Source organism: Anticarsia gemmatalis, chromosome 10 (assembly GCF_050436995.1).
Source record: "Anticarsia gemmatalis isolate Benzon Research Colony breed Stoneville strain chromosome 10, ilAntGemm2 primary, whole genome shotgun sequence".
In the NCBI taxonomy this organism is placed as follows: Eukaryota; Metazoa; Arthropoda; class Insecta; order Lepidoptera; family Erebidae; genus Anticarsia; species Anticarsia gemmatalis.
Genome location: NC_134754.1, coordinates 2,984,962 through 3,002,422, shown reverse-complemented (window position 1 = coordinate 3,002,422; position 17,461 = coordinate 2,984,962). Strand labels below are relative to the sequence as shown.

Genomic DNA, 17,461 nt, shown 5'->3' with positions numbered 1-17,461 from the left:
CTTTAAGGAAAATCCGTGATGATTAATTCCTCTGTTGTGCAGAAATAGGGATGGTTTTGACGGAAACCAAAAAAACTTCAACCAGTTTTTGTTTCTGCATTAGGGAAAAATGACTTTATGATCTATTTCCCTTCCAAAAGTTAGGAGAAAATCTTTATAATGTTCTTTTCTATTATAATTAATGAGATTTCTTCCTTAAAAAGTAATATTTATGATGCAGGTTGTGAAGCAAATTACCTTAGATTGTTGCTAATATGGACTTTGAATCGCTGTAACATGGTTCATTTTACATTGTTCAGTTTTGAGTATATGGCTGCAGCTAAAAAAAATAAGATTAATACACTCACGCGGTTTTTCCAAGCAATAATTGGCGAGTTAGATTTTTTTCGGACAGCACTCTACCTCCGAATTCGAGCGCTTTAAAAGAGAAATATTGATAAATTCGTCCAATCATTCATTCGATTAGGACGTCGCAAAAATCTGCGCATTCTACATATTATTATTAATACTTCAATCGAAACATAATATCACACCTGTTATTCCCCTTGGTGTCAGCAGAAATGTATGAAAACACATCCATCCAAAGATGCATGAATCTACCCTAAATCCGAAAGTCACGAATAAAAAAAATAGCTAGTTTCAAACATCTTCAACTGCAGTGTAAAATTTTCCATTCACATCTAGCAACATACCCAGTAATTGATACACACAGTCCTTGCACACTGACCGCAGAAGTGTCAATATTCATTGTAGCCAACGATAAGTATGTACGATGTAAATTAATATAGAACACTGTTTGTTCTTGTCTTTATAATCTTATCTAAGTATGCAGTTAACGGATTATTGCATGACTTGTTAGAGAATAATCACTCCCTTTTTGCCTTCGGTTTCAAAATGAAAAGGAATAAAACTTTTCTTGCTGTTGGATCTAGGAGCATTTCAAACTGAATTGTATCATTATCTCGGCAAATTAAGTGGGAGTTATACAAAGTGAAAGATTAAAAATGAATTAGAAGACAATTAATTTATTTATAGACCTTATATGCAAAAAAGAACAAGTCTGACTTAATGCCTTAGACATTATCTGACAGTGTAGCGGGGCGCAAATAATACGAATTAGGAACAGTTAATAGAACGAAGATGATATCCTTATTATTAATTCAATTGACTACAAACAATTCCAAAATCTTCATGAAGGTATGAGTCTAATATTACTATGAGAAATTAAAAGACTCCTATTTATTCTGCATCCGAATAATATTTAATATGCAACAACCTTTTACCTTTTAGATTAAAATCGACCATTCTTATTCGTAAACAAAACATTAGTATTCAGTACTGCTATGATCCTTATTCTAAGAAAAACATCGTCTTTGAAGCAGTTAGTTATTCTAGATCCAATATAACGGTAATATTGTAAATATTATATTAACATGAATATTGCTATATCTATTCTACCATAGAATTCCATTTGCATTCAAGACGGATCACTGGATGCACAAATAAATGCGATAGAAACTCGCTTCAATGGCTCAAGAGAAGTGACCTATATACGTGAGACCACGCCTGAAAATACTTTAAAGAAATTAAAACACTATTAATTATAGGACTGAGGACAAGATTAGATAAGCTTGAAGTTAGCAGTAAAAAGATTACGTAGCCTAAAATCGAAGTAAAATATACGATATATTATAATAGACGATCATACCTTCATGTGTCTGCTGACTGAACAGGCTAGTAAGCATGGGAAGTTTAGGACTGGTTAAGTTTTGACTGCAACATATCGATTAATGTCTCATAAAGTGCTATAATTATAAGCCTTTATCATCCGACTACTGGGAAAAAGCCTTTCCTTGGCTTTTCGATGTAACTGGTCCCGCAAAATCTAACTTTATTTATAAAGACATTTGTTTCAGTTTACAATGAAGCAAAGATACATGAGCAAAATGCATATTTTATTCACTTTTTCGCTTGTTGATTGGTTAATGGCCAAAAGCAAACGACATTCACTTAAGAAGCAACGAACTCATTAATAACTGCTTAAGAAAATCACATAAAAACCCGATAAAACAATAAGATTTGTTCCAATAAAATACCTCCTAGACATTTCGACTAGACATTCCTAAGTCTAGACATTTCGACACCAAAACAAGCACATTATATCAATCGTCAATTAATTGTCAATAACAAACTTGAACTTTTCCTTGACTACACTTAAAACAAACGACTGAACCTCGATGGGCAATTGAAACAATTGATACAACACTGTGATTGATAAGACATTGACTTGTCTTATATAAAAGTAGAACATTTGCTCGTATATCTATAATTTTAGAGACGTTCAGACAACCAACGCAAGATACGAAGAAAAAGTAATCAAGCCATAACTGTGACACATATCTTTACCGACTTTAGTATTTATTGTACCTATCTCTCATTTCAGAGCAATTGTATTGTTGATGATACCAAAGATCTGTAATCGACCAAATAATTACTTAACAGCACAACCAAATCAACTTTATTAAAACTTATTTATTTCACCCATACTAAGGTTTATTAAACACAACTTTGCTCGCTGCAAAATATGGATTACTAGTACAACTCGAAAAAAGTCATGGCTATCTCCCGAAAGGACACTATTTTTACATAGCATTCAACATTATAGTTTTAATAAAGAGTTAAAGCAATTCCCCGCGTAAAAGGAAAGGTATCATCTCTGAAACATATTATTAGGAGAAAAAATGATAAACATTATCATAGTTCTAACTTCTAATGTAATGTAATGTTCTTATACAAATAGAAGATAACGCAAAGATATTTGGGAAACAAACTAACAGATTTAAACAAACATATTTTTTAAGATAAGTTCACTGCGCTTCCGTAAAACATGTACATGATAAATGATAAACACGGAAACTTAATTACTACTAGTTTAGAATTAAAACTATAACTAGAGAAAAGCCAAGGTTTTTCCTAAAATCGTCACATCGGTGTCGTTTACACACCAAGCTACTACTATTTACTTAATATGTAGTTTAAAAGAAGACAGGCACGGCCCAATAATGGATTGAACATGTTGTAGTTACTAAGCGGATTTCAAACGTATTGAACATACGTTTAGTTACCCAGGTATTGAGCGTTATCTTTATATATAATTCTTCTGTAAGTGTGTATGTCACTGAACTTCTCTTAAACGACTGGACCGATTTTGATGAATTTTTTTGTGTGTGTTCAAGAGGATCTGAGAATGGTTTAGATTATTAAAAAAAGTTTAAAAATTTCAAATTAAAGACGTGTAGACAGGACAACGTCTGTCGGGTCCGCTAGTATATTATAAGATCTTCTTCAATACATCTTAGTTTCAATGCACGTTATGAAATCCATATACCAAACTACAGAACTACGAACAACTGAGACATAATTATATTAGCCTACACGAGGAGTAAATTTACTATGGTATGCCAACAAAACATTAAATAAAAAAATATACACAATTAGGTGCATTTATTCAAAGCTAAAAATACGCTACTGTTGTTGTTACTATTACCTACTTTTCAGTTAAATTCCAACATTATTTAACACACATTTCCCGGTTAATCCCCGTAGTGCCCGAACGAATGAGCTAGCCAGCGCGGCGGGGTGTAACTCTATTTAGAAATAAATTGAAACACCCTGTACCCCACTGCGATAAAACACGATGTATAAGAAATGTGGTGCATAAAAAACGAGAGACTTTAAATTGTTTGTTTTTTAGAAATAAAGAGATTTAATAGGTTTTTATTTTATTTTATTTTATTATTCAAAGGAAAACTCACAGCTAGACAGTAAGAGTACACCAATTTAAAACATTAAATAAGGCCAATTACAAGTTTTCACTAGTAACACACAACACAATATAATGTACTTACTAACTAATCAACGTTTGACACACAAAGATATATAAAATAAAAATGTAATGAGACAATTAGTATTAGGTATGTTGAATTAAATATGTATATATGTAATAATATGTAGGTATATATAAATAAAATAAGTATTAACTGAAAAATCGTTGACAACAAATATTTTTCAATTTGGATACATTTGTGGTAAATAGATCGATATCTACATCCTGGCACATCTCGTTGTACATTCGGCTCGCTCTTACTAGGTATGAGTTCTGCCTGTAGTTAGTACTCGCCGCAGGTATGTGTAACAGATGGGACCTGCGTAAGAATGCAGATGGAATGCGCAGGCCAATTTTGCTCACAAATTCTGCTACGTCGACAGTACCATTTGTGATATTTAACAGAAATGATAGATCAGCTATTTTACGCCGTTCATGAAGAGGTAGTAAATGAAATTTCTTACAGCGAGTTATATAATTAGGCAGATAGCAATTTGAACGATATTGTATGTATCTTGCAAATTTTCTTTGAATGCTCTCCATTCGGTTGATATAGACATCGTATTGGGGATTCCATACTTGGGAAGCATACTCGAGGTGACTGCGAACCAAGGAGCAGTACAGAATTTTGATGGTCTTAAGGCTTTTGAATTCGGACGAGATTCGGCAAATAAATCCAAGCGCTTTCGCAGCCCTTTTAACTATATTCTCTATATGAACGTCAAATATAAGTTTCGAGTCAAATGTAACGCCTAGATCTTTTATTTGGCTTACTCTACATATCGGTGTTTTTTTAAGAGTGTAGTTATATGTGATAGGATTAGGTTTTCGAGTAAATGAACAAATATAACACTTAGATATATTTAAGTCAAGGCTATTGAGATGGCAGTACGTTTCAAAACGTTCCAGATCCTCTTGTAAAAGAGCAGCGTCCTCAGCACCTCTGATTTGTTTAATTATCTTCATGTCATCGGCGTAAAGGAGTATTTTTGAATGCACAAAACATGAGCCAATGTCATTAATAAATATATTAAACAAAAGAGGGCCGAGTAATGATCCCTGGGGAACACCAGAAGTAACGTGAAACGACCTTGATGTGTATCCACTCAACACCACAGTCTGACACCTATTTTCAACGTAAGACGTGAACCACCTGAAGAGGTTTCCTCTTATTCCCATACCAAATATTTTGTGCAAAAGCGTTGTATGATGAATACGATCGAAGCACTTGCTATAGTCTGTATATAATACATCCACTTGTGTGCCTTGCGCCATAGCCTCCGATAAATAATCACTGCAGAGGACTAGATTTGTTGTAGTAGATCTTCCCATCAGGAATCCATGTTGGCGTTCGCTAAAATCAAGCTTAAGCGCAGAATAAACTTGCTTATGTACAATTTTCTCTAATATTTTAGCGAAAACACACAACTTCGAAATGGGTCTGTAGTTTTCTACACGTTCGTTATGATAATAGGCTTTGATGCTGTAAAAGTTAAGTAACCTCATTGAGATCAAGGTTATGATGGGTGAGCATTTAAATACATTTATGGAATCTGCTTAAGCGTTTGCATTCTGGATTTCTAACGCGTAAAATATAATTATGATTGGCAGACTAGCCTCCTATCATTATCATTCACTGTTGCATTTTTTCGTCGTTTGTAAGTAATTGTAAGTCGCCGCTTTTTATTCTCTCAGTTTCAGTATGGGAAGATTGCGATGTTAGAAATTGTATGTATGATAGATACATTATAATATATTATTATGTAAAACTCTCGTTGCCCTAAAACCAATCTACAATTTGACAAAACAATTTAACCTCCAATAAATAATATTTATAGATGAAACGTGTACACATCGTACAAAAATATTAAAAAAATGGCATTACATTAAAACAATAAATAATTTAAGCTTCACATGTTACATTTTAAACTACCATGGCTGAATATAAATAGCACTATTAGTAGCAAAAGTTTAATGTGTATTATTAAAATAATCGGTGCAGTTTACTTCACATAAAAAATAAAATATTATTCACAACGAATTTAAGCTGTAACATTATTTTTCTAAAAAAGAAAAAAGTGTTTTTTAAAGACTTAGAAAGTAGTAAAAATTGATTGAGGATTGCTCAAACAAAATGTTTAGCTTTTATTTTCTTCAAGAACTAAAACTAATCCCTATAACTTAATGCTCTACACACATAACTTTTATAACTTTTAAACTCTCGCGTTGCATGTTTAATGTATAATAGAATACGGGAATTAACGCGAACACGCATTTTACCTTAAAATGCCTAACGTTTAATGCTCTACACACATACTATTACATATCTGTAGGCAAATTTCTCTTTGTATATCAAGTATGACTATAAAAAACTGAAACCTAACAAACTAAAAATGGAAGCTTTAAGCTCACAATAGTTAAGTTCTGTTCAGTATTTAAGAGTATTGTTTACGCCTTTAAAAAAAACGTATAGTTTGTAAAGTTAAAAATGAAACACAAAACTAAATTAAATAAAAAATACCTGTAAAATCTTCGCTCTCTCAGCAGCAGTTCTATCCCAGCCGATGACAGTAAAAAACCTCTTGCCATTCACTTTATTAATTACATTTTTATTTAACCGAAACATTGTCACTATTACACTTTTATACTCATTTACTTCAACGCATTACATCCACCGCGCTCGGTCAGTTAATAACGAATGTAGATAAATGAGAACTTTATCATTAGTGCGATAAGAACAATGATGATTATGACTAAGATTTAGTTTTATTAAAAACAATTACCCGTAAATTTGTTTACTCATTTGTTGTATTTACTTTGCTAATCACTTTTTTGGAAACGTTCAAAAGAGTTTTTTTTAATTTTCTTATGAAACTTAAACTACAATTCTAGTAATATAATACTTATTTTAAGATTCTTGGCTTCCTCACTAATATTTCAAGTGCAGAAATCTGTCTGTCTTTTCCGCTTTTGCGGCATAACCACCAAGCCAATGTTGATTAAATGCAGCACACGAGTAGTTAAAGAGTTAGAAGAACAGAATTAAAAGAAAACAACTTTTTATGCGAGCTGAGAGCTAATAAAAAATATTTACACTGCAGTCTACGTGTAGGTTGACTAAATACTGAATGATTTTCCTTCATGAATATAATGCATGCACTCATAGATCATTTGCTTGTAGGTAAATTAATTGAACGCTGCAAATAAACCCATTTGTAGTCTTCACTCGTAAATACGTTTGTACTGGTGGCCTAGTGACTGCATCTTGACTGATTAAGATTTATCTCGATGCAATTCAATCACGTTTATAATCTCGTTGTGTTGTGGGTTGGTTTTGCATACATAACAGGCTGAGAAACACTTACTATAGTATTTCTTTTAAACACTTTATCTGCTTCCTCTCAATACATATTTTTATATTAACTTATGCACTAGGGATAATTCAAAGTGTCTTTTGAACAGGCATATGACATCCTCGTTTTTATTGTCACTTATCATTGAGTGAGGTGGGAGGCTAATGTCTCATACAAAATTTTATGTTTATCAAATTAAGCTTTCAAGAAGAAAAAAAATGTGTCCATACAGATTTCAGTCAAAGACAAATCAGCGTTAGGTTTTCCATCATGGGAAGAAGCAATAGGACTAGTAATACCTACTTATGTGTGATGACTAGTACTGACTGTACGCTAAAATCTTTCATTCCAATTCATACAACCCATCATACATGATTGCTTACTAGTACTACGTATCTGGAACATAGCACATTATCTATGAACGCAGAGTCCAACATTCGACGTATCGAGCTGGAACATAGATAAGCGGTGATGACGTCAACTCTTGCTGAAATGATTTTGAGAGAAATTCAATGCAATTTACAAAACATCACTGACATCGCAAGCATGTAAAACCCCTCATATGATGCCAGTTTAAATTCAAATAGAAATGGTAACCATTTTTCGTACATCCGACAGATTAGAAAAAAAAATTGGGCACGTATTCTTATAGGTAGGTATTCCGAATTTGGGCGATGCATTAAGTAAACACGACTCATGACCATACAACATAGCACATTTAACAGACAAGTAATGGATAGGTATTAGCTTTAATAGCCACCTCTTAATTACATAAATCCTTTTCAAATAGTTGTCTTATATATAGTTGAAATAGCAAGACACCTATTTTTATGTGACATATATCTTAATCTTAGACTTGTGGACCTCTATTTTTTTGTATTTATGTATATTATTCTACGCGAGTATTTGAGGCGCCCGTAGCGAGTTACGCTCACCGGTCGGTAAACGATCTGTGGGTTAAGCAAACCATAGATGGGTGACCGCAAATTGGTATTTGAACAGGGCGTCTCCGTGCTTCGGAGGGCACGTAAAAAGTCGGTCCCGGTTGTCGTCAATTAAGATAACAGTTGTTAAGCCACGTCAAAGGCCTTCGGGCGGCTTGAACAACTTTGACACCAGGTTGACCACTAACCATACGACAAGAAGAAGAAGAAGAATACGCGAGTATTTATTTTAACAGCTTAAGTACAAATCGTATTGTGAAACCAATTAACTATTTACAAACAGTATCAAAGTATTTGTGTTGCAATAATCCGTCTGTTCTACAAACATCATTATCTGCGATTAACTACTAGATTAAAGAAATACAAATAACATTATCTATAAATCGTAGACTTACTATAAAAAATACTACGCTTAATATTATTGTTACATGTAGTATACGCAGATAAAGTATCAGTGAAAGAGAAGCTTAAATAATTAATTAGCCAATTTGCTTGCGACCACAACGAATGTCACAATGACATAATGTGTCGAAATGTCATGCAATCCAAAGTAAAGTGCATGATTGTGCCAAATCCCATATAATATTATAGTAGCGTAGATTATGGATGTGAATGAGGCAAAGAAAGTTTGTAAGTGTCAAGTGGCGTTCTTTGGTCTTTGCCTACTCCTTTGGGAAAAAGGCAAAAATAGTAAGTTAATAATGCTATGCTGTTTTAATAATGAGAACTGATATTTTCAAGCAACAAATACAATCTCTACGAGATATACATATATTCCAAACGCAGTTACGTTTCAATTTCAGCCATTTACTAGGTAATACTTGAACTGAATAAACACGGATTAAAGAAAGAGAGATTAAGGCACTTAAGACACGAGATTAGTGAAGTCATTGACATCTTATCAGCATTGTTTTACTGTTGATAATTGACCACTATTGTATAGGTTTGTTTTCTTATTTAAGATTTTTTTGTATTTGAGACCTAATTATAGACGTCGCCAAACAACTTGAACATAATTTGCTGTATTAGAAATTAAATAGAATGTAGACCCAGTGCAGAGGACGCGTGGTTGGCTGTTATACCAGTCGGGTGGTCGAAGCTGAAAGGCCCTCGCCTTTGCGCAAAACTATTATACCTAAACTGACCCTAAAATCGTTCACTAAGATGTAGCGAAATTGTTCAAGTAGTTTGGCGGCACTTATATCTTAAAGCTAAATAAAATATTGAATATGTTCCCAATGCATCAAACAGTTTGCAAATCGCAATGGTTTCTAAACGATTCCAAGTATTCAATAAACAAACTTGTATTGCACAAGTTGATGTCAATGCAAGGCGCGGCTGCCGCAAAACAATGTATTACTACAAGTATTATACAAAGTACAGTCACGAACAAAAATAGGCATACAGTTTACTCTTTCAAACTTGCTGTTAAGTTATAAAATATATTACCTATGGATCCTTGGACCCAAATCTGACTATACTGTTCCTGCTGAGAGTCTTCTCACGGAATGACTAGTCATTCTTGGGAGATAGGGAAATCTCCTCAGCAGTGGGATAGTAATGATTGTGTTAAATTGATTTGTTAAGTGCCACTACATAATTTTTGATGACATTTAACTGTGTTAACACAAGCATCGTAAGATAATCATAAAGAAATCTACAGACCATAGAAATTATTCTTGTTAATGGAAGAAATAAAGAAATTAAATAAATCTGTAACAGTGTACACATTTTCATACTTCGTACTGTACTTACTGCTAACCGCTGAACATTTCTTTGCAGTAATTTGAAATTGTTTAAAGTTTTGTAGTGGTTTTTGCAAATGAATTTCAGACTTTATTGAACAGCGCAGTTGCCAAATCTGGTAAGAAGCTTTTCTTTCCAAGTTTTAAATATTGCCTAGAGTTGGAAATGTGTTTGGTAGATGTTAATATCTTTGAAGTAATGCAACCAAGTACATATTTTTCTATTTCGTTATAAGAATTCCCGGGCTTATACGAAATTTTGAGATAATTACATTGGAAACCGTTATCTATTTCCTATTCACGCATAACTTAAGTCAATCAAATTTTGCGTGAAGACAGATGAAGGCTGGGTTCAAACATAGGTTATAGGCTTTTACTTTTAATTATAAAGTATGTAAGCGTTCGGAGCCACGCAGAAGAATTCATAGCATACGAAGAAGATAATTTTTTACTCTATTAGTATAAGATTAGGTTTAACTAATCGATCGTTATGTTTTCCATAAGGGGTTAAATATAACAGCTTTAATATTATAGCTATATTATATAATCTCAAGTAGGTACTCGTGATACAGTAATAAAGTGTGTAAAACACGTTTAGATTGAACTTGTCGTATGACCTTCAATCTAGCGGCTATCAGTTGATATAACAATATGTTATGATGAACTCCGCAGTTAATAACTTGTGTGATAAGCTGAAATATTCCGCAGCAGCTGACTACTTGTATTATTAGTTTATTATCCCTACAAGTTGACGGTTGGGTATAAATAGATGAAACTGTTCTTTGGTAAAATTACTTGTTACTGCCTCTGTGAACACTCACGAGTATTTTACGAAGGAACACGCACGTAACTATATATTTCGACATATATAAGTGCGTTTTACAAATACTTTGATAGCTACCGAAATAAATATGTTCTGTATCTTAAAATCTTAGCTCAATCATTTTAAAAGACTTTAGAATAATCCAACCCGCACTTGGCCAGCACGGTGGACTCAAGGCCTAACCCCTCCCTCATTACGCGACGAGGCCCTTGCCCAACAGTAGGACATTAATGGGTTACATTTTCTTTAATTTTTACACTTACATCCATATGTGCCATAGATTCAACTAACATACGGTTTCCATTTGAAATCTGCGTATAAGGGCTTCTCTATCTACGAATTAACAATTCCTATTGCCCAAAATCATTTTGTTTCTAGCATAGATAGATAACCAACTGGTCCACTTCTGCTGAACTATCCATGTCCGACGATAGGTTACTTCGGAATTCGCTAACGAAAAAGACGTGTGCAAGGCCATAGCAATAATCTTCCAAAAACAATTATGATTTGGTTTATTTAACTAACTAGCTGACCCGCGCAACTTCGTTTGCGTGTATCCCGCTACTTCGACAAATACAGTCAACGCACCAACACATATTGGATACTAATTTTCAATTAACAATAACTTCTCTTTCCCTTAACCGCGTTTAAAATATTAAAATGTTTTTTGGTTTCTGTGACTCTTCTTTGATCGCCCCCCCTATCAGTTTTTGGAAAAAATATTTAAGTAATGTACAGATTTTTTTTGTCTTATATGTATAGATCAAAGTCGTAGTACCTACTATTTAATATTATTTATTTTTTATGTACCGTTTTTTAATATTTTTTGTTTTTTTTTTTTTATGTACTTACCTACTTTTGTTATATACATCTAACTATTATTTTCTTGAATGGTCCATCAATCTTTGAAAGAATCAAGTTATTTACTTTATCTACTTGTTCGTTAGTTGGTGACAGAATTAAAAAAAAAGGTTCGGACGCTGCCCCCGCCGCCGCGGCCGGCCCGTACCGTGCCGCAATACTAATATCGTGATATCTCCTAAACTATATGTCTAAATAACACACTGTAAACTGCAAAAATAATCTAAATTAAATGCTCGTGATGATGAACTTACTTATTTTGATAAGGATATATGTATTATTGGTTATATCACCAGTTAAACATCACCCAACGAATTAAATGTTTTTTTAATACAGAAAAGTAGTTTTTGTGACTTAAATAAAAAAGCTGGATATATGTCATCGCGGACTTTTTTGTAGAACTAATAAAGACCAATGTTTTTGCTATACATTGTTCTTACTTGTATCCAACGGTATAAGCGGCGCACGCACAAATGCAATCTTCAATTAGATTTTTTTTCTGACTTCTTGGACATAAATCGCTATAACTCAGCTAATATAGTTTCAATGTATTTCAATTATATATAAAAACCTGTCGGAGAAAATACTCTTTCTATTAGTGAAAACCGCATCAAAATCCGTTGCGTAGTTTTAAAGTTTTATGCATACGAAGGGACTACAGACAAAATGGGCGACTTTGTTTTATACTATGTAGTGATGTACAAGAATAGATTTTAAGATAAAAAAATTATGTGTTTGTAATGTTTTGTTCATTGTCATTCACAATTTAGTTACGTAACCATTTGAAATAATAAATCTTAAATAAGCATCTCTTCGGTTTCTAATGATGCCATTACCTGCGTTTAAGACGTACCTAATATTGTGCGAACGCACTATTTTAATTTTAAGACCACATCAAAACTTCCATTCGGAATATTAGCATTTCATGAAATAAATCTGCTACTTATGTGGTGATGATGATTGTTAATTGTATATTACACAACATTATTACTAATTTATATTATAAAATTACTTGTACAAATAAAATAAAATTCAAAAAATATATTTCCTTAATTCATAAATAAAGTTAACGAAAGACTACATCTCAAAGAAATTAAAAGAATAAATGTTCAAATTTAAAACAATAAATACTCACACTCAAAGAAACTCCTTTCACCGTAAAACATCTTTTCTGAAAACCATTGCTCAATATTTTGACCCCACTCGCGCCGCGGAACAACAACGACTTATAACACATTTTTAACAATAAATAACCAACAATTTTCCTAGTATTTAAGTACTATTTTCGTAATAATAAGTATTATTTAATAAATCATTGTTAGAACAATGTGCTAGCAATAATATGTGCGTACTGAGTGTCCGTCTAGTGATACATTAAATGATATGTAATGACGCTTCTGATAAAATGATTGCGGAATACATGGAGCTGTATTTACTAGGTTTTATTTTACTATAACAAGTTTATGCTTATCATTGTGTATCTTACAAACGACTTAAAAATCGTTTACATTGTAAGTAAAAGGATTTTTTTTGACAATAAGTACTCATTTCTTCATATTTATGTTACAGCATTATCGCGATTCTATACATTCGGTACTATCGAGTTCCTAGAGTTTGACTTATAAAATGTACTTTAAAAATGTTCTTATAGCACCCGCTAGAAGCGCTGATCAGATTTTCTTACAAAATAATTCGATAGCTACACTGTTGTCAGTAGTCAATAGTGGTAGATAATCGCGCTACAGCGGTTCTGAAAGATGTCGCTGTGATTACATTACGGATCGCGATTTGCTAATTTCTGTGCTTTTCAAGAATAGATGGTCGTATAGGGCGAGAAATCTATTGTAGTTCCATATCGACTTATCAATAGGGGGACACTTGAAAATCTAGCTTAGGATATTACAATTATATTAAAAATATATATATTATGTATCTTTTTTTCTGCGATGACGCAGAATTATGTTTTTTATATAAACAAAAAAGCGAATTCTCACATAAAATTAATGTAAACGTTTAAAAACCATTTATGCTTGTGTCTAAAATAGACGACACATTGTAGATTAGCCACATGTTCTTATAAAAAGTAACAATTATTATGTTAATAGGGTTCAGTAACATTCAGCTATATACCTGGTGGGCTTCGGGATAAAAAAAATTCTTTAGTCTGTTGTACAGTCCCAATGCTGACATAAAAATGTCCCCCCTCCCCTTTTCGGATAGGCAATGAATTCCGGCTATTAATTTTGGATTTCGTCCGAGTCGATAAAGACATTTTGCCGTCTCGGTTTGATCCTTTCACGTTAAAACGGATGTATTCTATTTTCTATGGATCTGAGCATCTTCTGACAAACTAAAAGTAAAACTAACAGGGGTTACTCACTCCAAATCTGAAGTAAGATCAAAATCCATCACTTTAATAAGGTAGGTGTTTAAATTTTGCTTTTCAGTGATTGCACTATAAGTTGATGACCTGAAAACTTATGATCGCTGCAACTCAGCAACTGTAGAAAAACATTCTGCTTTTGGTTAAAGAGTGGAGTCTCCATTCATTCCTGAAACACGTGATAGATTTTTAAATACTTACTTATAGGTATCCAGGCTAAGAATAACATTATTTTTATACAAAACAACTCAAAATAACAAGCACAATCGTTTTCGTAAATAACGATTGTCATCCTCTTCGTCTCATTGAGTTTGTTTATATTACATTATACTATATTTATAAATAACTGTAATAAGTATTTATTATTTATTTTTTACGACTTAAAAATCACGTTACCTAACTTAGAAACAGACCAACTAAAACGACGAAGTTTATATGAATAGATGTTTGTAACTCTTCTAATCGACCAAATTAATGAAAGTATAGTTTTTACGAAATCATATACTGTTTCATAAACATCTTTTCATTAGCCTTTTCGCACAAAAGTGAAAAGTACTCGTACGTGTTCTTTTCTTTCCACAAAATCTGGCCAAGCGATTGCGGTCATAGACCGACGCTAGTGACATTTAAACAATTCCCTAGTTAATGAGCAACAATATAATGTTACTATTTCAACTGAAATCATAAAGTATTTAATTCATACTAATGTTAACGAGCTTAAAATAATCAATTCTCAATATTCCTCGAAGATCTATAATGAGGTTGATGTATGGCTGTGCTTTGACAAACTAATTTAATTATGCCGTAATACACAAGCGCGCTGAGTCAATGTCTTAAGCAAATACACTATTAATAATGTTCTCTAATTACACTACGAAACAAAGGAAAGGTATCATTAAATACATAATATAGTAAGTATATTTACAGTAAATGTATTCAGGTATTTGTAAAATTATTGGCACTGGGGAGTACTCGATTTAACGCAGCGTAGCGCCAGCAATTTTCTCTATAGAAATAACATAACCAATTTTTTTAGGTAGTAAGTCGACGTCTTGTCCTTTCGTTACAATAATGTATGCTTCTTGAGCCTTTTAAGAGGTATACTCAAATAGAAAACTTCCTAAAATCTTCTGCGATTAATAAATAAAACGCTCTGAGGTTGACGAAATTCCTTATTGTTATTTAAGAGCAGGACGGACTTACTCGACTATTTTAACTGATATTTTATACTGAACATAAAGCTACCTATTAAGTTTAGCGCCTGCTTTCTAGACATTTTAATCAGTTGCTAAATAATATATTTATTTGCACAGAGTATTGGCTATATTTACAACAATCTATAGTAATAAAACGAACTATTAACGCAGACAGGTTTCCAGTGTACCAGAGAGACTGGAATATCAAGTGCATGCTTATTTGTATACAAATGAGCACAAATTGCCATCAAACAAACAGTTGCGTCAATTGACAGTACACGTTAGCAACACTGCACGATGCAAGTAAACGCATTCATTATCGCTCAACATAGATTGTATATTGATAGCAGATGCGCGATTAGGTATTAATATTATCATCAGTTTATACTGCTTTACTGTAGAACAAGGTTGAACAAGATGTAGTTATATTTATTTTCGACGTCTCGGACAATAGTTGCCATACAAATTTTCGGGAGATTATTGATGGATTCAAAAGCATTTTTATCAATAAAAATGGTAAAATTAACTACGCTGATTTTAAAATAATTCTACAATAACTGTGTTACTGTTGACAGATAGCAATAATTAAATCAATATTTTTATAGGAAAAGTAGGACTGAAAGCATGACAGATGATACATATTTATGACGCTGACTGTTCACACAAAGCCTTTTAAACTTACACAGGTCGCTCTTTACATTGACAAAACACCTAGATATCTCATATATCTCAGTATTTTTTTTATTTATACTTTATCGCTAAGATAAAAGAAGAGAAAAGAAGAACAGACCCAGCAGGAGACTTTGCTTAAATTATGTATCTAAAGATCTCATTACGATCGCAATAATAATTACATATTAATTGGCTACATTCCTACCATTTGCAAATAAACCAATGAATTATACACCTACACGGTGTTTGCAATAATACAATAGATGAGGTATCCCTTTGTGATCGATTCCTTCACGCTAACCTTAGCGTGATAATTGAGGATCGTAATGCGATTAGTTTATATACGAGTACACTAATTATACAAACGTACAAGCAAATTGAAAGTAAAATTATGTAGTATAGAGCAATGCTAAATAAACTTTCAATTATATTTTTTATTGTTTATAGACATTTTATAACAATACCCAGATTTTAAATTACAGTACCAATGATCATGCTCCCCGATAGTTTTCGGCGACCACTTCTAGTTGACGCTTATGTCCTCGAAGATGGCAAATCGAGCCGTTTTTTTGCATACACCCCCAAAAATAATAATAATGTGCTTTTGAACTTAATTATATGTATAAGCACTATCATATGTCTCTACTAGATTCTCAAATCTAATTTGTATTTTAGTTGCACCCTACCCTGTGCTGTACATAATAATAATATGTAATTATGTTAAACCTAGCAACAAACTGTTCTCATTGCCCGTAGGCTAATATTTAAGTGTAACGACTACCAATTAGGACAATTCCTAATTAGCGAAAACCGATACCAACTCACAAACATACACAAACTGACTAAATCCAGTAAAAATAGACTTATTATTGACGATAATTCAGAACAAAACAAAAACAATAACTTATCAGCCGTAGTTCTAAATGGTAGAGAATATTTATGATACGTCAATTACGTCCCGCACTTTGTACAAGACAGTTTTTATGATGCAATAAAAATTATCAGTTGACCTTTTTATTCCACAAAAATATTTTTATTGACAACTTTATGTAGGCTGATCTTGAATTAAAACCTTCGTATTCTTGTCAAAACTTATTTCTTACGGTTGAGTGCTTATATTTTTATAAAAATAGCTCCAATATGTTTATTAATGCATAGGCCTGATTAACGTTTTTACGCTGCAAAAAATATGAAGTTTAGTAAACCTTTTTATTGAATTAAAGTAAATTTGGTGTTTAGTTAGAACTTAACAAAACAGCAGAGGCAGTTTCGCTATTTAGATTTTACAATATTAGTCCCACCGAGGTAGTAAGGAGCGAGTCTATAACAAGTGGATTTTACTTTTGTTCAGAAGTTTTCTTATATAAGTAAGAAAAGACCAACAGTACTTTGCCCTACCTGGGAAATAAACCCAAGACTCAGTAATCAGCAGCCGCACACTACACCCAAAGCACAGAGACAGTTCTTAAAGACAAATAAACTAACTTCATAGGTAGAATACTATAAACAGAAGTGTCTTAACTGCGCTTAGTTATTCTTTGACGTTATCTGCACGTGTGTCCAATGTCCACTTTGCTACGTAAATAGGACTTATTTAT

General features: G+C 32.7%; 1 protein-coding gene across 2 annotated transcripts in view; it reads right to left on the bottom strand.

Annotated features, from left to right (window-relative positions):
• P5CS (Delta[1]-pyrroline-5-carboxylate synthase) overlaps nucleotides 1-12,991 on the bottom strand; it is a 29,976-nt gene extending 16,985 nt beyond the window's left edge. Inside the window, exon 1 of one of the 2 annotated variants that reach the window (XM_076119068.1) lies at nucleotides 12,748-12,991. In XM_076119068.1, the coding sequence (XP_075975183.1) occupies nucleotides 12,748-12,849 (102 nt within the window). In that variant the 5' untranslated portion in view covers nucleotides 12,850-12,991. Of the gene's footprint in view, nucleotides 1-6,407; nucleotides 6,596-12,747 lie in introns of those variants that run through there. The other variant, XM_076119067.1, reaches the window with a different exon arrangement.
• Nucleotides 12,992-17,461: the final 4,470 nt, after the last annotated feature.